This window comes from Culex pipiens, chromosome 2, assembly GCF_016801865.2.
Source record: "Culex pipiens pallens isolate TS chromosome 2, TS_CPP_V2, whole genome shotgun sequence".
Lineage (NCBI taxonomy): Eukaryota > Metazoa > Arthropoda > Insecta > Diptera > Culicidae > Culex > Culex pipiens.
In genome coordinates, this window is record NC_068938.1 from 17,500,337 (window position 1) to 17,521,370 (window position 21,034).

At 39.2% G+C, this 21,034-nt stretch overlaps 1 protein-coding gene across 1 annotated transcript; it reads left to right on the plus strand.

Moving 5' to 3' along the window:
* The first annotated feature begins 4,577 nt into the window (after window positions 1-4,577).
* On the plus strand, window positions 4,578-9,390 carry LOC120419470 (armadillo repeat-containing protein gudu). Its single transcript, XM_039582156.2, has 5 exons — window positions 4,578-5,379; window positions 7,750-8,098; window positions 8,150-8,656; window positions 8,707-9,102; window positions 9,169-9,390. Exons 1-5 carry the CDS (start codon window positions 4,718-4,720, stop codon window positions 9,301-9,303), a joined length of 2,049 nt encoding a protein of 682 aa, XP_039438090.1. The 5' UTR covers window positions 4,578-4,717; the 3' UTR covers window positions 9,304-9,390.
* Window positions 9,391-21,034: the final 11,644 nt, after the last annotated feature.

Consider the following 21,034-nt stretch of genomic DNA (forward strand, 5'->3'; position numbering starts at 1 on the left):
TATTTCAATTGTATGAGCGAATCATTTTTCAACAGTTGATAATTTTGGATTTACGGCATATTTGCGAGAGCAGGTAACGAGCGTAGCGAGAGAAGAGAAACGAAAGAGCGCACCAGGCAGAATATTATTACTCTGCTTTGCGCGCTCTCTCGTTTCTCTTCTCTCGCTATGCTCGTTACCTGCACTCGTTGCAGGCTGGCGCAGGCAAAAACAGTCTGAAGTGAAACGTTTGTGCGGCTGGTTGTTGTCTACGTTTTGTGCGCAGGTATAATTTTCAAACAAATCATTTGATTTACCAGACTTTGTTTACATTTTTCTTGTTGATCATTTCAGCGCCGTGGAGAACTTGAAACAACGGAACAGCTGGTGCTGGAGGATTCGGCGGCAGCCGACCGACAAAACAAAATCGAAGCGAACGCACGATTGGCATTAATCAAGGAAATCATTTGAATCATCAGATAAGTACACATATTTGAATGTTACATTCTACTCGATACTTTGTGATTTTTTTTCTTATTTTTTCAGGTTTGGACGACTTTGGCAGTATGATCAACCGAACAGAATCGGCAATCAACTAGAATTAAAGCCAAAAAAGTTTTAATATTATTGTTGTGAACCATCCGTCAAAAAGTGAACAATTCTGTAAAAATTAGGTAGGTAAAAAATGCTAGAAAAACTATTAAAAACCATTTGAAAACTATTTCTCAAATAGTGGAACTGGGAGAAAATTATAGAATTAACCTTAAATAACCATGTGAAAACTATTTCTATAATAGTAGCGCTCGGTAAAAATAGCAAGAAAAACCCTAAAAAACCATTTACGAACCATTTGTGAAACAGTAGCAGCAAGGTTAAAAATTGTAAGAAAAACCTTAAAATGCCATTTAAAAACCATTTCTGAAACAGTAAAAACCGGAGGAAAAAGGTCGGTTCCACGCAAAAATTAACTTTATTTTTACCATTACACAAATGGTAATCTGACGAAACGTTGTTCGGAGATTTTTAAGGTTACCGTTGCTAACCACCCTCATCTCAGATGGTCGAACTTTATTAAAAATGGTAGGGTACCATTTCCGATATGGTATTTTAAAGGTTTTCCTACCATTTTTCAAAAAATGGTTACGATTTCTTAAATGGTGAGTAAACCATTTAACAACAAGTTTTTTTAAGATTCTCGTTTATGCGGGTTATGCCCGAGAACGAGTTAAATTTATCGTTACAACTTTTTTGGAAGGCTTGGGCGTCCGTGTTAGTTGGACAAGCGTTGGGCGTTCCAGTGTTAATTAGAAGATATATTGAAATCCTACTTATATAACAATTAAAATGTAAAAAATAGATTTTTTTTTTACCTTTTTCAAAACGAGAAAATGTGATTTAAATAATAAATAATTTTAATTTTAAATAATAAACCTACTTTTAAATAACTCATGAAAAGTTTATTTATAATTTGTAATTAATTGGTTAATTGGATACGACAACTTGTTAGTTTACACCGTTTATCTGGCCAAAGAAGTCGCTTTAGAAAATTTAGAAATGTTACAAAGTAAATACAAAAATAGGGTGAGATTCAGTAAAGTTCTCTCAAAATATTAGTTTGATTTATAATAATTCATTTTGTATTTAATATTAATATTTTTATTTTGCAAAAAAAAATTCAACGTGTCAAAGAACAGTAACAATTAGAGTAAGTTCACTTCTCCATAAATCATTTGATTTTGCCATTTTTTATGTGCTGATTCTCTACGGAATCACCAAAAAATAATTTGATGGTTTGTTTATTTATAAAGCCATTGCAGATTTTTTAAAGTTATCATTTCACAATTATTAAAAAACAAAGGATATTGTGTAATTTGATGATTTAAATGCTTGTGTAACTAAACAAATCCATGAAAGATCCTTTTCGAAAAACACGAGCTCATTTCAAAGCTTACCTCGATTAATACAAAAAATAATCAATTATTTTTGGGTTTTAAAAATGTTTTTTTCGGAACTTTTTTAAGTTGGACACACATTCAAATCAATTGAAATAATGTTTAAAAATTGATTTTCAACCAATTTTCGACCATCAAAATCAATAAAAAGGTTAAATTCATGACTTATTGTGGCTTTGGTATCGTAAAACGGGGTGACTTTGATAGCCGGGTGACTTTGATAGGTTTGAGATTTTGAAAAGTTTTGACAGTGAGTTAACTATAATTGGTAGGTATTATGTGTTTTTGAAACATTATTAAAAAAAATCACTCAATCACAAACTAGTTTTTATTAATTTTAGGCAAATTTTTTACTATTTAATAATTTTACCAAATATTTTTATGTATTTTCTAAAAGAGATTATAAACTTAGTAAACTATTTACAAACATTGTATTTTTTTCGTAAAAGCTGTATCAGACAACTTAGTAATGGTACATTTGACGTAACCATAAAATTAGATCACATTTAATCTGATTTTTACCAGAATAACTATGACTATCAAAGTCACCGAGGAATTCAAAATAAGAATTTTTAATGCATTTTTTTAGCACTATTGAAAAAAATTGTTATCAAAAATAGTGCATGCACCTTGTGTGGCCTACCCTAGTACATGTTTTAAAAATAGTGATCTTAAGACATACCTATACCTTATCTCGGTAAATATTTCAAAAATAAATTGAAATTCTTTCAATGTCACCCTGCTTTACGCTACCGACTTAAATAGAATACGAAATTTTAGATAAATTTCGTTTTAAACCTTTTTAAAAGAAGATTTAAAATATGCTTTCTTCAAAAACGATTTCGCTTTTCATGAAATTATCGTTTTAAAGTCAGTTTTTAAAATTTATATGTCTGGAATTTAAATCTTTTTTTTTAAACAATTTTTATCGTATTCAACCGTTCACCCCATCACCCCCTTCAAACCCTGGGGCCGTGCAAAACTTTGGAAGCCACAGCTCGATTGCCTCTTATCGCTTTAATGTGGCCAGTTTAAGGCGACATACATGCGACATTCGAGTGACGGGCAGGGTCCACCGGCACTGGCATGCACCTTCCCCTTGGTATCGCAACAGGTTCTATAAAGTCGGTTGGCGTTTTCAGGTTTGCTTTTTTTTGAGTGATCCTTTTTTACTCTGAACAACTTCTGAACCGCCGGGGACTTGGCGAGACTTGGCACGCAAAACGACAGGTTCATTTATCATTATGGCTTAATTGATTGCTCCAAATGATATACGATTATGGGGCTTGCATTTGGGTGGAGTGGACTGGACCAGTTTTAATTTTGCTTTTATTATCGCCTTTTTTTTGCTCGTTACAATTGATGGACGATATCCCGGGGTGGACAAGTGGTCGAATTAAAAAGATATCGTCACCGTCGTGCCTTGTGATCGCACGTGCATTTTAAGTTGAATCGAATGAGGATCATGAATTGAGATATATTTTTGAGATATCCCTAATAAAATCGGTATGCCTAACAACTAATTTCCCATATAGTGAAAACTATTTGTGGTATAGTTCAGTATACCACAAATAATTTGTCACTATATGTGGAATTAGTTGTTAGGCTTATTGATTTGTTAGGGATATATATAAACAATGAAACTTATTGCAATGTGTCAACATAGCATGGTCAAGGCAACATACGACTGATAAATAAATTTCAAATAGGACTCAAGATGAATGTAATAAATTAACCCTTACAGTTGCTCTCTAGTGATTAAGTTTAAATTTTTGGACAGGCTTCTGTAATTTTTCGCCTTGATTTATAACACAATACATTAAAATTAAATGTGTTTGAAAGAACTATCCATTACGTACTTAAAAAATCAACTAAACTTCTCCAACCAAATTGTCAAATGAATCACACATAATTTAAACTCCCTGAAAAACAACCATGATTTCTTCGAAATATCCCAAAACCACCCTAGTACGTGACCAAACCCCGCAATGAACCACAACCATTGAAATCCGCGACATGTCCCGTTCATCGTGAAACTCAAGTCCCATTGTCCACCTCAAGAGTGGAGTAGATTAAGGTGTCCTCGTGTCAACCGGCAGCAGCAGCAGCACTTTGACTCCGCCATCGTGGGAAGTTTCGTTTTTTTGACGCGCAGGCAGCACTGATTCATCTTCGACGGCGGGGACCATCAATCATCCCGCGAGCTGTTGGGCCACCTTCCAACGACGAAGAAGTGTCCACGCGGACGAAGCGCGTGCTCGGAATCCCTCAACACTGAAAACTGGTTTGTGCCAAGTTTAAGCTTGAAGTTGGTGGAAGTAGAGACATCTGGCGGAAAATTGGTGAACTAGGGTTGGTGTCTAGGCTGCGGTAAAGTTCTCTCTTTTTGCGCTCTCGCTCTCTGAAATTGAGAAGTGTTGCTAGATTATTTAGATTTATTGATGTTTTATTCGTGATTCAATAAAACTGGCAGCACTGCCTAATTGATTTCAGCGCATGCGCCCACCTGGAATTCAAATTTCGCGCCATGGTTACCTTGGACCGATTGCCAGACATAACCTCAATCAACCGAAAAATGTTTGCAAACTTTCCTCGGGGCCAGACGTAAACAAATCAGAAATGCCTTCAATCAAATCAGCTGTGTCTCACCTTGGATCCTAGCAACCCACGGGCCGACTATCGATCAAACGAGGTCGTGTAAAAAATCAGCAAAAACAGGGAAAATTCCACCACTTTAACGCCGTACACGTTCCGGATCGGTTCTGCACAGGAAGAAGTTGTTAAAAATGTCCACCGCCGTAGCACGCCGAGGCGGCGCCAAAGTCGTCCGCGGAGGAAAAGGTAAGCAAGGTGCGGCCGCTCCGCGCAAAGGGTCCGTCTTCGGGGGTGGTCCGGCCGGCAAGGACAAACTTTTTGCCGCGGCCAAACCGGACAACAGCGAGGAGTCCGACTCGACGGATGCCGTCTCGTCCTCGGACGAGGAGGAACGCTGGAAGGAATCCAAGCACACGAACGACGTACCCTCGGAGTACTGGCACATCCAGAAGCTGGTCAAGTACATGAAGGCCGGCAACCAAACCGCCACGATTGTGGCCCTGTGCTGCCTCAAGGATCACGACCTCACCACGCAGATGAACCAACGGGCGATTCAAGACTGCGGCGGGCTGGAAGTGCTCGTCAATCTACTCGAAAGCAACGATCTTAAGTGTCGACTGGGGGCACTGACGGTCCTGTCGGAAGTTTCGTCGAATTTGGACATCCGCCGGTCGATAGTTGACCTAGGAGGTATTCCGCTGTTGGTGCAGATACTGTCGGAACCCGGGCGCGATCTCAAAATCATGGCCGCCGAAACGCTCGGCAACGTGGCCAAGGTGCGGCTCGCCCGGAAGCTGGTCCGCAAGTGCGACGGAGTGCCGCGATTGGTCGATCTGCTGGACGTTCCCATTAGGTGAGTTAGAAACGGCAAAAAGCAATACAGACAAAAAGGACAATAAAAGACAATGAAAGACCATAAAAGACAGTAAAAGACAATAAAAAACATTAAAAGACCAAAATGACCAAAATGACCTAAATGACCGAAATGACCGAAATGACCAAAATGACCGAAATGACCAAAATGACCAAAATGATCAAAATGACCGAAATGACCAAAATGACCAAAATGACCAAAATGACCAAAATGACCAAAATGACCAAAATGACCAAAATGACCAAAATGACCAAAATGACTAAAATGACCGAAATGACCAAAATGATCAAAATGACCGAAATGACCAAAATGACCAAAATGACCAAAATGACCAAAATGACCAAAATGACCAAAATGACCAAAATGACCAAAATGGCCAAAATGACCAAAATGACCAAAATGACCAAAATGACCAAAATGACCAAAATGACCAAAATGACCAAAATGACCAAAATGACCAAAATGACTAAAATGACCAAAATGACCAAAATGACCAAAATGACCAAAATGACCAAAATGACCAAAATGACCAAAATGACCAAAATGATCAAAATGACTAAAATGACCAAAATGACCAAAATGACCAAAATGACCAAAATGACCAAAATGACCAAAATGACCGAAATGACCAAAATGACCAAAATGACCGAAATGACCGAAATGACCGAAATGACCAAAATGACCAAAATGACCAAAATGACCGAAATGACCGAAATGACCGAAATGACCAAAATGACCAAAATGACCAAAATGACCAAAATGACCAAAATGACCAAAATGACCAAAATGACCAAAATGACCAAAATGACCAAAATGACCAAAATGACCAAAATGACCAAAATGACTAAAATGACCAAAATGACCAAAATGACCAAAATGACCAAAATGACCAAAATGACCAAAATGACCAAAATGACCAAAATGACCAAAATGACCAAAATGACCAAAATGACCAAAATGACCAAAATGACCAAAATGACCAAAATGACTAAAATGACTAAAATGACCAAAATGACCAAAATGACCAAAATGACCAAAATGACCAAAATGACCGAAATGACCAAAATGACCAAAATGATCAAAATGACCAAAATGACCAAAATGACTAAAATGACCAAAATGACCAAAATGACCAAAATGACCAAAATGACCAAAATGACCAAAATGACCAAAATGACCGAAATGACCAAAATGACCAAAATGACCAAAATGACCAAAATGACCAAAATGACCAAAATGACCAAAATGACCAAAATGACCAAAATGACCGAAATGACCAAAATGACCAAAATGATCAAAATGACCAAAATGATCAAAATGACCAAAATGACCAAAATGATCAAAATGACCAAAATGACCAAAATGACCAAAATGACCAAAATGACCAAAATGACCAAAATGACCAAAATGACCGAAATGACCAAAATGACCAAAATGACCAAAATGACCAAAATGACCAAAATGACCAAAATGACCAAAATGACCAAAATGACCAAAATGACCAAAATGACCAAAATGACCAAAATGACCAAAATGACCAAAATGACCAAAATGACCAAAATGACCAAAATGACCAAAATGACCAAAATGACCAAAATGACCAAAATGACCAAAATCACCAAAATGACCAAAATGACCAAAATGACCAAAATGACCAAAATGACCAAAATGACCAAAATGACCAAAATGACCAAAATGACCAAAATGACCAAAATGACCAAAATGACCAAAATGACCAAAATGACCAAAATGACCAAAATGACCAAAATGACCAAAATGACTAAAATGACTAAAATGACCAAAATGACCAAAATGACCAAAATGACCAAAATGACCAAAATGACCAAAATGACCAAAATGACCAAAATGACCAAAATGATCAAAATGACCAAAATGATCAAAATGACTAAAATGACCAAAATGACCAAAATGACCAAAATGACCAAAATGACCAAAATGACCAAAATGACCAAAATGACCAAAATGACCAAAATGACCAAAATGACCAAAATGACCGAAATGACCAAAATGACCAAAATGACCAAAATGACCGAAATGACCGAAATGACCAAAATGACCAAAATGACCAAAATGACCAAAATGACCAAAATGACCGAAATGACCGAAATGACCAAAATGACCAAAATGACCAAAATGACCAAAATGACCAAAATGACCAAAATGACCAAAATGACCAAAATGACCAAAATGACCAAAATGACCAAAATGACCAAAATGACCAAAATGACCAAAATGATCAAAATGACTAAAATGACCAAAATGACCAAAATGATTCAAGAACATCAATCAATAATGATAAATTTTCGTCAACTCTCCTTTTCCCGGCAGTGTACTCCGTTCCCAGCGCGACCAGCTGAGCGAGGACGAGCGCGAAATGCTGGACATGGCCCGGGCCGGTGCCCGCGCCCTCTGGTCGCTTTCGGAGTCGCGCCACAACAAGGAGCTCATGTGCAAGGGCGGCATCGTCCCGCTGATGGGCCGTCTGCTGAAGAGCGTCCACATTGACATTGTGGTTCCGACTATGGGTACCATACAGCAGTGCGCCTCGCAAGCCAACTACCAGCTGGCCATCACGACGGAGGGCATGATCTACGACATCGTGTCGCACCTGACGTCGGACAACCTGGACCTGAAGCGGCAGTGCAGTTCGGCGATCTTCAAGTGTGCCAGCGATAAGGTAACGGGGTGGGTTTGTACTCCTTGATTATAACGGGGTTGCTTTTTGTAGACCGCTAGCGATATGGTGCGGGATTCGGGGGGTTTGGAACCACTGGTAGGTATTGCAAAGGACAAGACGGTTCGAGACAACAAGCCCCTGCTGGCGGCCGCAACCGGAGCGCTCTGGAAGTGTGCGGCCAGCGAGGCGAACGTTAAAAAGCTGGACCAACTAAAAACCGTTCAGGTGTTGGTCCAGTTGCTCAACGACGAAAGCGAAGATGTCCTCACGAACGCCGTCGGCTGCATTTCCGAGTGTGTCAAGTACCAGAACAACCGCGAAATTCTGCGCCAGTTTAACGGAATTCCGTTGCTGGTCAATTTGCTCAACATGACGCACGCCCCCCTGCTGGAGAACATCGCCAAAACGTTGAAAGAGTGTGCCTCCGATCCGGAAAGCATGACCATTATGGAAGAACTGGACGCGATCCGCCTGATTTGGTCCCTGCTCAAGAACTCTAACCCGAAAGTACAAGCTCACGCCGCGTGGGCACTCTGTCCTTGTATCGAAAACGCTAAGGTTTGTCCCGTCACCATCCCAAACCTAGAACTAACCCACACCTTTTTCAGGATTCCGGTGAACTCGTCCGCAGCTTCGTCGGAGCACTCGAGCTCGTCGTCGGCCTGCTCAGCTCCCGGGACAACTTTGTCCTCTCGGCCGTCTGCGCTGCGATCGCCACCATCGCCAAAGATCGGGAAAACCTCTCTGTCCTGTCGGACCACAAGGTCATCCAGATGTTGGCCCACCTGGTGTACACCACCGATGATCTGCTGCGCGAGAACCTGGCGGCGGCCATCGCGAGCTGTGCACCGTACGCGAACAACACCCAAGAACTGGGCAGACTGCGCACCGTTACGCCCATCGTCGGGTACATGGTCAGCAACAACCCGCGCGTTCACCGGACCACGGCCATGGCGCTGCAGAAGCTGTCGGAAGATCCGCAGAACTGCATTACGATGCACCAGGTAAATGTTACATGCGCTATACGTGGGTGGTGTTGTGGAACGAGGTTACGTTTCTTTACGTTGCAGAGTGGCGTGGTTCCGTTTTTGCTCGAGACGGTTGGCTCGAAGGATCGCGAACTACAGGAAGCTTCGGCTGGGTGTTTGCAGAACATCCGCAAGTTGGCGCTGCGAGCGGAGGAGCTGGAGTTTCGGGGCGAATGATGCTTTCGATTGGTTGATTATTGTATTTTGTATTGACGTTATGTACGGCACTTATTTTGCAATTAAATTTGTCACGGTTTGAACACATTGATTTCAATAAATTAATTCACAAGCAATAAATTGTGTACTTATTTTCAAAAACGTCATCTAGAAGAAGGCGAATGATATTATAATTAAACGAATCCAAATTGAACTTAACTAATAAATAAATATTTCAATATTCAGAGGTTCGGAAAGTTCGTTCATGCACATTTATCTTTTAAATATTTTTTCTGTATTTTGACTATAAATTTTTAATCTTCAATACGTGTTTTTCCATTGTGTTAGTTTTCAATAATCAATTTGAAACCTCAATCTTTTAAGTTCAAACTTGTTGTTATAAAATTAAATTCGATTCGGTTTCATTGGTAAATTATCAAGTTACAATAAATAAAATGTATGTGTGTGTGTGTGTGTGTGCAACCAACCAAACGGGACCACGCGGTCGCTTCTTACAAATTGAGTTGTTTCCATGTATTTTTTAGATCTACATTCTATACATGCAAATAACTCGCATAGGCATTTGGAAGGTGTTAGCTCTGCCGAGCTTCGGTGACCCATTTCTACGCTGGCTAGCCGAGCGCGAGGTACTTCAGCTTTGTCGACAAGCCCCGCCCTGAAGAACGTTTGCACCAATCGGATTCAAACGTTATTTAGAACTTCCGAACCCTTGTCAAATGGACAAGGACCCAGCGCGTATATAGTTGATGGTGGTAACAGTATTCCTAATTCCAGTCATAGCTCACCAAGTCGCGATGGCCTAGTGGTTAGCATTTTTGCTTACCAATCCAAAGGACGGGGGATCGAACCCCGACTCGAGCGACTTTGATTTTTCGTACATGTTCAGAGTTTCAAGATTTATATTTCCTATACTTTCTCGTTGGGAGCAGATGGGAATCGAACCCAGGACCATTCGCTTACAAAGCGAACACCGTAACCAGTCAGCCACGGCCGCTCCTAAGTTACAATAAATAAAATGTATATACAGAAAATTGTTTTGGTTTTCTTCGATGTGGGATAAACTTATTCATGAGGAAGGAATTATTTCATTTTATTAAATAAAACTTTTCAAAACTTGCTAAGGAAAAGAAATAGAGATCGTACATAACCCACGTGGCCTTCATCGAAAAATGGGAATTTTCAATCTATGGTTTTCTCCAAATAATTGGAATTAGGTTTGATTTCAAATAAAAAGAAATTAACATAAAGCACTTTTACTTCGAAGATTTTGCAACATGATAAATTTGACTATGTCCAGTTTTTTTTGTTTTGTTTTGCTAGAGTCACATTTATACTATGGGGAAGTATGGCAAGACAGATTCAAATTACTAATCTTAATTTTCTGACTAAACAAAAATACTGAGATATAAATTTCAATTTTTAATTAATTTTTTTTTTTTAAATATAAAGGTGTTACATAATATTTTGAATAAAAAGGAGTTACATAAAGCTTTTAATTTTTTAACAGTTATAAATTCGTTATTTTTTCATTCATTTCAAAATGTGGTCCCAAAAATTAAGTGATTAAGTTATATTTTTTTAAGTTTGCATTCGATTGTGAATGTTTTTTTATTATTTTTTTTAAAGGCTTTTGTGTGTACCAATAGGTAAATTTCAGTTTTCAATAAGTATCCACTAATCTTGTTTTTTTAAAGAGTAATTGTTCAAATGAATGAAGTTTAATTTTTACATTGAAGTAAGATTTCACGGGAGTTACAAAATTAAAATTTAACGGATTTCACGCGAACTACTAATTCAAGCCCAAAATATTCAATATTACGCTCTTTTAAAGTATTAGTCTTGATTTGAAAATTGGACCAGAAATTGAGGGTTATGTTCGGGCGAGCCTAAGAATCTACAGTAGTGTATCCCAAAAAAGCCGATGTGGCGGAAACAATGTATTCATACAACGAAAAATTCCCAAATATCGGTTTGAGCTCGCAATTTGCGTTTTACTGAAAAAATTGACTGTTTTCATAGAAAAACATATATTTTGTTCTAAAGATTGAAAAAATTGTTCAAATTGCCCTTTCTTTCACATGAAATCAATGTTAGGGGTCACACCAGTTATGTTTTGTATTCAAATTGATAATTTAATTTTAAAGTAAAAAATATGATATTTTGTCTAAGTTCTTTCTCTAAGAAGCAATTAAAAATAAATTTGCCACAAAAGCTAATCTTCTAGGCAACTTTTTCTGATCAATTTTGCATTATGAATAAGTAGTTTGCATTACATGCAACAAGTTGCAAAAAGAAGATTTTTGTCAGTACTAGTCGTAAATTTCTCCAACGAGGTGCACCGAGTTGGATAAATACGACGTGTGCTGGAAAAGTCAAGTTTTGCAACGAGTTCCATACAACATTTTTTGCAATTCCGAAATATTCTGTGAGAGGGAAATTATAAGTCAAATTTTCATGTATTTTGTCAATTCATCGCTCAAAATTTTTTTGAGCATTATTACTTTTTGAAACAAGTGCTGAAAAGTTCATTAATTTTAAAAAGTGTTACTATTCCATGCTGCTATTTTTAGAACAGAAAAGTAAGCTTTTTCGTCGTTCGAGATGACAGGAAAAGTAAGTAGTTTCACGACGGAATTGCAAAATAGTAGTTCATGCAACAAGTTGCAAAAAGGGGATTTTTTCAGCACGAGTCGTACATTTATCCAACGAGGTTCACCGATTTGGAAAAATACGAAGAGTACTGAAAAAAACAAGTTTTGCAATGAGTTTCATAAAACATTTTTTGCAATTCCATTAAACACTCATTGAGTGAAATTTTAAGTTAAATTTTCATGTATTTTGTGAATAAATCGTTTAAATCAAAAAATTGTTGAAAAGTGTTACTTTTCGAAACAAGTGTTAAAAAGTTCAATTTTTCATCACCCATTTCAGTGCTGAAAAGTAGAACTTTTCAGTATATATTTTGAAAAGTGTTGCTATTCGATTCTGTTATTTTTGAACAGAAAAGTAGGCTTTTTCGTCGTTCGAGAATGACAGGAAAAGTATATAGTTTCAAGACGGAATTGCAAAAAAAATAGTTTTTGTCAGTTCAGTGCCAAGATACAGTATTGTCGTAGGCGTCAATAATTAGAGTTTACGCGCGGTCATATGACCGTAGAAGAATGGCCGCATGACAGCCCCAAAACAAGTATTCAGCTGTTGTCAAGGGTTGCCTTGAGTTTTCAACTGACTTTTTGGAAAATATTGAAAACAAACCAAGTTGGCCAGAGAAGTTGGGCCATCTGTCGTGTGGTGTTCGTTGGATCGATCGAAGTGTGAATAGGCACGCGCGAACCCGCGAGAAGTAGATCGGAAAAGCATTGAAATAGAGATTCGCGTCGTTGAATTATATATTATATTTTCAGTTCGTTTTGAAAGCCCATCCCATAGCATCGTTGCTCGGATGGCACGCCGGCGGTAAGAAGTTAAACATAATACGCGGTTGAGGAATTGGTAAGTCCTTCTCAAAGCGTCGCAACTCGGAAGGCAGCGATAATGTTTCACTTTTTGGTCATATCATCTTACAAAAATGAATCCTGATCTATCCTAAATTGTACATCACCGAATAATACGTTAATTCAAAATTCATTTCGTTTTGAAAGTCCTTCCCAAAGCATCGTTGCTTGGATGGCACGCCGGCGGTAAGAAATAAAAAATACGCGATTGATAAGACCTTCTCATAGCGTCGTAGCTCGGAAGGCAACGATTGTTTCACTTTCTGGTCATATCATCTACCAAGATGAATCCTGACCTTTCCTTTCCTTCCCCTACTAACACAATTCCCCCACTTCCCGTGATGAAACTCTGTGTCTGATGAGTCTGCAACTTCAACTATCGGACTAACATTCCTACCTTTGTTGAACTGCATCTCCTGCAGCTCCCACTATTCATCTGTCGGTTCATTGTGTAACTTCAGCTGATCCGTCAATAACGGAGTAGCAGCTCATTGGCAGTCAACCATGCTCATGCTCATGCTCAATATTGAAAACAAACCAAGTTGACAGCAAAATCAACGTGGAATTTCAGTTCAACTTGCTGATTTTTACAACGCGGTAGTTCGGTGGCTTTAACCTCCTGTCAGTCGAAGCGAGGGAGAGTCGTGATTTTATCTCGCAATAAACAATTATTTTAGCAAAATGAAAACGGCGAATTTTCAATATTCTTTATGAAAATTTAATTTTGTCTTTAACATTACTGTTTCAGCAACTTCCAGCATGTTTATGTTTCTAAACCTTTTCCATTGTTTTATAACAGCAATTGATATGCAAAATCAATAATTTTCGTTGATTTGACTATGTGACGTATGCGCCATTTAGAAGAAAAGTATTTTAAATTAATTCAGTTTAGTACATAAATTATCACATTTCGCCAATTTTTTATGATCATCGTTTTGTTTTTATCTAAATAACATTTTTTCATAAAAACCCAAGACTGCATCTTTGCTTTAAATTGACAAAAATGATGTGATGTGAAATACGGAGCAATTTGAACATATTTTTCAATGTTTTAGAACAAAATATGTTTTTTTTTTGTGAAAACAGGCCATTTTTCAGTAAATCGCAAATCGCGAGTTCTGAACAATTTTTTGGGAAATGTTCGTTGATACTAGTGAATTTAACTGGCAGCTTTGAAATAAAACGATGAACTTTGCTGCTGGCCTATACACTAATCGAATTTCTTGTATCATAGTTGAAATACAATATAATTGAATTGATAAGTGAATTATTTACAGAAATTTAATTATTTCATTTTTGTGATTTATATCGTTATAGACAATTAAAATTCAAAGTTTTTTTGTTTATTACTTGAAATGTTCACTTGCACACATTTGAATGTATAATCTATGATAGATTTATTCTTATAATTATTATTAATCAATACTGGCATATTTAAATCCGTTTAAACCAATATTTTTCTTTAAACATTCATCTCTGCTGTTGTATTCTAAATTAAATTTAATCGAACATATTCATGCTTTTCAGTATTTGCTCCAAATCTCTGCTCATACTTTCCAATTCGGAAATATTGGTCATAAACGCCGGATCAAGGACTCCCCCACTGAAGGTCTCGTCAACATTTCCAACATTCCCACCAGAAAGAAACATATCCTGACTAAATCCAGGCAAAATTGGCACTCCTCCAACATTCAAGTCTTCGTTGGTCAACCGATTGTAAACTGCAATCACTTGGTTCAGATAAGCAACAATTTTATGACTTTCCGATAAGGTAGCAGCCGTGAGTATCGTAAATCCCATAAGGTAGTCGTTCAACTGGAGAATTTTCTTCAACTTGGCCAACGATTTCGGACTCAACCCATCGTCGATCGTTCCTCCAACAAGAAATTCCAAAACCGTCCGAAAAGTGTCCACATTGTCCTTCACGAGTCCAATGTGGAGAGCGGACAGGTTGCCCGGTGCCACATTGTTTACCACGTCGATTCCGGAACGTTTACCGTGCTCCAAGAGCACCTTTAAAGAATCTCTGCATCCGTTGACGATCGCTTTGGCAACGACTGTGAAGCCTTCAATGTCTCGAAGGGTGCAATCCGCTCCGGAGTCGAGGAACAGCTGGACCAGGTCGGCGTTGTTGAGACCTGCCGCGGCGAACAGTGCCGTTTCCCAGGTGTCCGACCGTTGGATGTTGACCACGGTGGAGGGATTTTGCGATAGGAGGGCTTTGACGATTGGGACGCTTCGGACCATGACGGCGTTGTACAGCGGGAAGCTGCCGTCGCGGGCCTGGATGGACTGGTCGGCGCCGTGGTCGAGAAGGAAGCGGACTGCTTCAAGCTTGCACATGGAGGCCGCTTGCGAGAGGAGGGTTGATCCGTCGAGGGATTTTACTGCGAGGAGGTTTGGGTTGGAGAGGACGGTGTGGTTGAAGATTTGATGGAGGACGGACCAGGGCATGGTTTGTTGGAGCAGGGTGAAGAGGGCGGAGTTGTTTTGGTGGTCCAGGGTGGAAAGGTCGGCTCCTCGGGAGGTTAAGTGTTCGAAGGTGTCGAAGCTGATTGAGGAGGGGAGATGGTGCAGGATTGTCTGACCTATGCTGTTTTGAGCATTTAGGAGAGATGTCAAGATTGAAGAATCTTTAGGTAGGATCTTGGTAAAACAGAGTTGGGAATCGATCTGTAGTATACGGTAGGATCGCCCTAAGATTGTCACCTTGCAATCCATTCCAAATAGCATGAATCGATCTTCAAGAAGTTTGGACAGATCTGTCTTAACTTGAGTTAGGGAATGCTTGGAATACTTCAAACAAATCTGTTTAACTGACTGTTCTTCAAGTGAACTCATCAAGCGATCTGTTCCAAAGATTGTGCTATCTATTTTCACAGAATCTGCTCGATATTGCAATACGAATTTGTGAGTTTTGGGCATTTGAAGTATCTTGTTCTGAATCATTGCGTATTGCTGTACAAAATCTTTCTTATTATTTTCGTTGAATTCCAAGGGTTCAAAAGTACTAAGTGAATCTAATCTGGCAAGAATCCTGCGAAAGAGATCATGATCTATCCTCAAACACATGGCGAGTTCTCCAGTGTCGGAGAAACCTGTACTATCGAAATATTTCCGAATCTTCAACTCCTGAAGCATCTTCAACACCTCACCTAAACCGCAATCGAATCCTTCGGGAATCTCAACGTTAAATATCTTGCTCTCAACGAAGTCCATCATCCGCGTATCCACGGTGTTAGCTGATGCCACGGACAATACCCGCTGATCTTGGCAGATATCAAGTCCTGCATCAAGCAGTGCCTTCATCATACGAATCGATCCTTTCGCAGCTGCCAGGGTCAAAATCCCAGAAGTATTCTCCGGAATCCTTTTCAGAAAGTATCTTAAAATCCCCAAACAGTTGTACCCAACGGCCAGCTCCACTGGCGATCTCTCTTTAGAGCCATCCTTCCACCATGGATTCGCTCCTCGTTCGTGCAGAAGGAGAGCCGTTTTCCAACGGTGAAACTCGCTGGCCGCTTTGAGTGCCTTGTCGATTGCGGAGAGCAACGTTGGGAACCGCTCCAGAAGCAGCCGGATCATGTGGGATCGTCCAAACTTGCAGCATACCAGCAGGGTATTCTCGAGTTCTTGATGTTGGGTGAAGTTACGCGTTTGTAGCAGGTGATTGAAGGCTGGAAAGTTATCAGATATTGCTGCTGCCGTTAGGTGAGCTGGATCTGCTTCAGTTTTTTGCATCAATTTCTCCAGATAGTGTTGGGAGATTCTTCGTGCGATGATGGCGTGCTGTTGGGCATAATCTCTGACCTTTGGAAATTGTTCTAGAATGAAATCAACCAGCTTTTCAGAACCAACTGCAAGTAGCACGTATAGCAATTCTGGTCCCCAACTTATAAGAATGTCAAATATTGTCGAAATATCTTCGGATTCTTCCAAAAACTCGAGCAAACCTCCCAGAAACAGTTTGGTATTGAATACGAATTCAAAGTTCTTTAACAATTCCGGCCATGTAGACTCTGCGCAACTTAGAGCCTTCTGGAAATGCCCGTTACTCATTGCTGGCTCAATCTTCACGTTTGGAGATGATAGCTCGTTCCACTTGCCCGGAGCTTCCGGACTCAGCATGGTCACTACAGACCGGAATCGAGCATTTTGGTGGGAAAAGTGTTCATAGTGTTCATGAAGTAGCAACTCTGAAAGATTGCACGTTCTTAGTCCACTGTAAAGGCCAGGTGATGTCCAGTAAGTTCCAGAGAGTAATGCTCCTTGATTCAAACTAGATTTGATGCCTACAAGATCAAAGTTTAGTACAGATTGCTTCAAATTTTGTTGAGATTTGATCCACGATAAACCGACAATCACACCGTCCTTCAAGTTTGGCAAATCCTTCTTTTGAGGTGCTCCGAAGATCTTCCAATCTTTTGTAGCCATCACCAAAGCATTCACGAGCACTTTCGTCCTGGAACTATTCGTCAAGAGATCGTATGAAATGCTGTCATGAGCTAGGTAGTTTCTAAAGTTACGTCCACAAATCATCTGAAGATCTTGCTTGATTGTGTGATAGTTGTCCTGGAACTGCTTAGTGGTGATCAAGATTTCACACAACTCCAGCATCCAGTACTCGATCGCAAGAATGACTTCCGTTGGAAGATCTCCCATATTGACGATCATGTTATCAATAGTAGCGCAATTATGCCTTTCAAGAACTCTCAAGATTGACCTTTGAACACCTTTGAAGATCTCTTCGAGATCTGCCACGTCCTTCTCGCGCAAATCCTTCACCTTAACCTCAAAATTTGCAACCTTTCTCTGCTTAAACACTTGCCCAATGGCCTGCACTTTGGCATCAATCGCAAAAATGTTGCCAAAGTACCCCTTTCCCTTCGTGCCCTGCATCTTCTGGTACAACTGCGACTCCAGCTGATCCTTCTCACAATCGGAAATCTCACTCCCCTCGAAAAAACATTCACAAATCCGCCCCACCTCATCCCGGCAGTAATGATCCTGGGCAATCTTCTGGTTGATCTCAAAGTCAAGCTGAACCTTTGCCATCGAGGACGACTCCCGCTCGGGGAGTTTGACTTGTGCCGGGAGCAGATCCAAATCTGGCACCAGAATTTCCCACTCGTTGTGGATCAGCGGTAAGTATCCGTAGGTGGAGTGGTTGAGGTTCATTTGGAGCAGTCGCTGGAAGGTTTGAATTGAGGGTGCTGAAAATGCTGCCACTTGAAGTTCGTGGTATTTGTAGAAGAACTTGGAGATGGGCATGGTTTGGAGGTGAGTTATGACTGGAGTTCGTCGTTGGTGATTTATTTTGAGTCGTTCGAGAGCTTCGTGGGAGTTTTTGGTAAGTTCTTCAAGTGGAATTGCATTCAACAAGGAATCGACATCTTTGTGATACTTTTTAACTCCATTCAGAAGTTTTTCTTGAAGGGGAAGAAGCTGGTTTTGCTCGCCAGCAAATCGAAATAAGCTTTGAACACTTTCAAGTGACTTACAGGATCTCAGCGATCCAAAAAGGCAACGTGAAAACTCAAAAGTTGTACAAATCAGCAATATGCTCATGGTAACTTTGATAACCTCAAGATACCCAACCGATACCTGGTAGTACACAAACTGATCCTCAGTTGAGAAATATTTCTTCACCAGAGGGAAGTCATGACAGGTAATATCTCTAGTCTGTTTGTTGTGCTTCACATAAGCGGAAAGCTGTTGGGTTAAAATCTTGTTCAGCTTCGCCGGCAAATTCATCGAATTGGCAGTATTTTTAATGGATTCACCAAATATCTGGACGAATCGTTTCATTGAAGCGACCGTAACCTCTTTGGAGCAGTTTGTTGGGGTAAAGTTCTCCAAAATTGTGAAAACTTTGCTCAGGGAGTACATCTGACGAATGCGAAGGTAAAGTTTCGTTGTGAACTTAATCATTTTCTTAGATTTTCCTGATACTTCCCAGCCGATGTCAATAGACTCATTGCCAAAGACTTCGTCAATCAGCGCATCGATTGAAAGGTTGGCATTTTTCTTGGAAGTCAACTTGTTCCAAACATTGTCGCTTAATTTTGGCAAGGAGGGATCTTTCAACCATGATTCTTCAAGAAGCATTCTGTCGCGATTTTCAATTTCGTTGAAAATTTCCTTCATAGCTAATGATACTCGCAAGAATTCTTTCACAAATCCTTCCAATTCAAGTGAAATCGATTTCGTCATTTTCATAATAATTGATTTGTTCAAAACCATTCGATAAATATCAAACTGATCGTCTTTTACCGACGAGATGAATATTGCCAAGAGGAACATAACCTCCTTCAGGGGAAGCTTCTTCAAGTGAATCTTATCCTTGATGAAGTGCAGTTGGTTGTGAATCATTCTCAGCTTGAAAAGGACTTCATTATCGATTGCAAGAAAATCATTACAGTCTGTCCTGCTCAGAAGTTCGTTTGACCACTTAACGATACATTTCAACGAATCTAACCATTCTGTAGGACTTTTTGGAGTAACAGGATCACCACAGAAATGATTGAATCCGATCGCTGCAAGTTTGTGCAGAAGGAATGTTTGCAATTCTTCACCAATTGCTACTCCTCGAAGGTTCAATTCCAAAAGGGCATTAGAAACATGCATGAAAAAGTCTGATTCTTTCAATATTTTGGCATTTTGACAAAATTTGAACGTTTCAAGCGATCCATACTGCAACACTTTGAGCACTTTTTGTTCCTCAGACAAACTTTCAGGAAGCTCATATTTCAAAACTAATCCAGCAAGATCGGTCCTATCTTTAGACAGAGCATAACTGATGAAACTCTGAACCGTTTTGGGATGCATTTTCCAGCAAGGCATTCCACCATCAAGCAGAATTGAAGCCATTTCCCTACTTCTTCGAAGAAGCTTCCCATCGTAATCGACAACTTTGTGGAAAAGCGACGGATCCATCCACAAATCTTGATGGTCGGAATGGTCAATTTTGGCAATTAGGGAACGGGTAGATTCGACATCAAACGAGCCAACTGCCAATTGGAGTCGACCTTCGATGGAAATTTCTTCCATCAGGGTGACCAAATTGGAATTTGAATTTAGGGTGAAGCAGTTTGAAGTTTGCAACTCTACACAGTAGCTCATTGAATCAACTTGAAGTTTAAGGAATCGTTGGACAGTTGAGTCACTATTGAACATTTTCACATCACAGCTGTAAATTTTAAATTTGAACGAATTTTGCAAGGTTTGAATGATTCTTTCATGAATTGAATCGAATGAAAACTTGTCATTCTCTAAACAAATGTTTTCGTATACATTTTCATTCTGCATTAATTCCAAATCGTCAACAACAGTTAATTTAGCAAATGCATAAATTTCACTATCATTGCAAAATATCTCAAAATTAAACTGTTTTTGAACTTTAAAATCTGAAGACTCCAAAATTTGCTGCATTTTTAATACTACTTCTAAATAGTCACATTCTTCAGTATTTTTCGAATATACATTGAACTTTTTAATGAAAAATTGCTCATCTATCCTTTTGTAAAGCAAAATTCTTTGAAGAACAAACTTTTGAAATTCAACGTTTTGAGTAAGATGAAAATCCTGACTGTTTTTTAGATTTTCTAAAAAGGAAACATATTTTGATGTTTCCAGTAAGTTATACCAATCGTCAAACTGACTCTTTCCACCAACTTTAATATTCATCCGAATATTTTGAGCAATTTCTTCCAATATCACTGAATGCCTCAATCTCAAAGCTACTGGAACAATCCAGCTATCGCAAATCACTTTGAATCCAACTCGCAAAAGCTGACGAACCATTCTGACGGATCCAGATGATGCTGCCAGAGCAAGCAAATTCGATTTTTGATTGAACTCAACGTTTGGAGCACACCGCTTGACGAATTTGAAACATTGAAAAATTACGGCGGCTTGATAGGAAGTTTCGATTTGAAATCCAAATACCACAAATTTGCTTGAATTTGTTCGAAAGTGTGGATTTGCACCGAGTTTTAGGAAAATGCTGGCCAATTTCCAACGTCTTTCCACGACTGCTGTAAATAGAGCAGAATTTAGGTTTAGTTGGCCAAATTTCATTAATAAATATCGACATATTTGAATTCGGTTATAACTGATGGATGTGATAAGGGCTTGATCAGCTATTAATTTGAGTTCATCAATTTGGAAAATTTGGTTTATGGCTTCAATATTGTTGGATTTTATGGCTGCGTTTACAAACTTTATGGAAGTGTGAT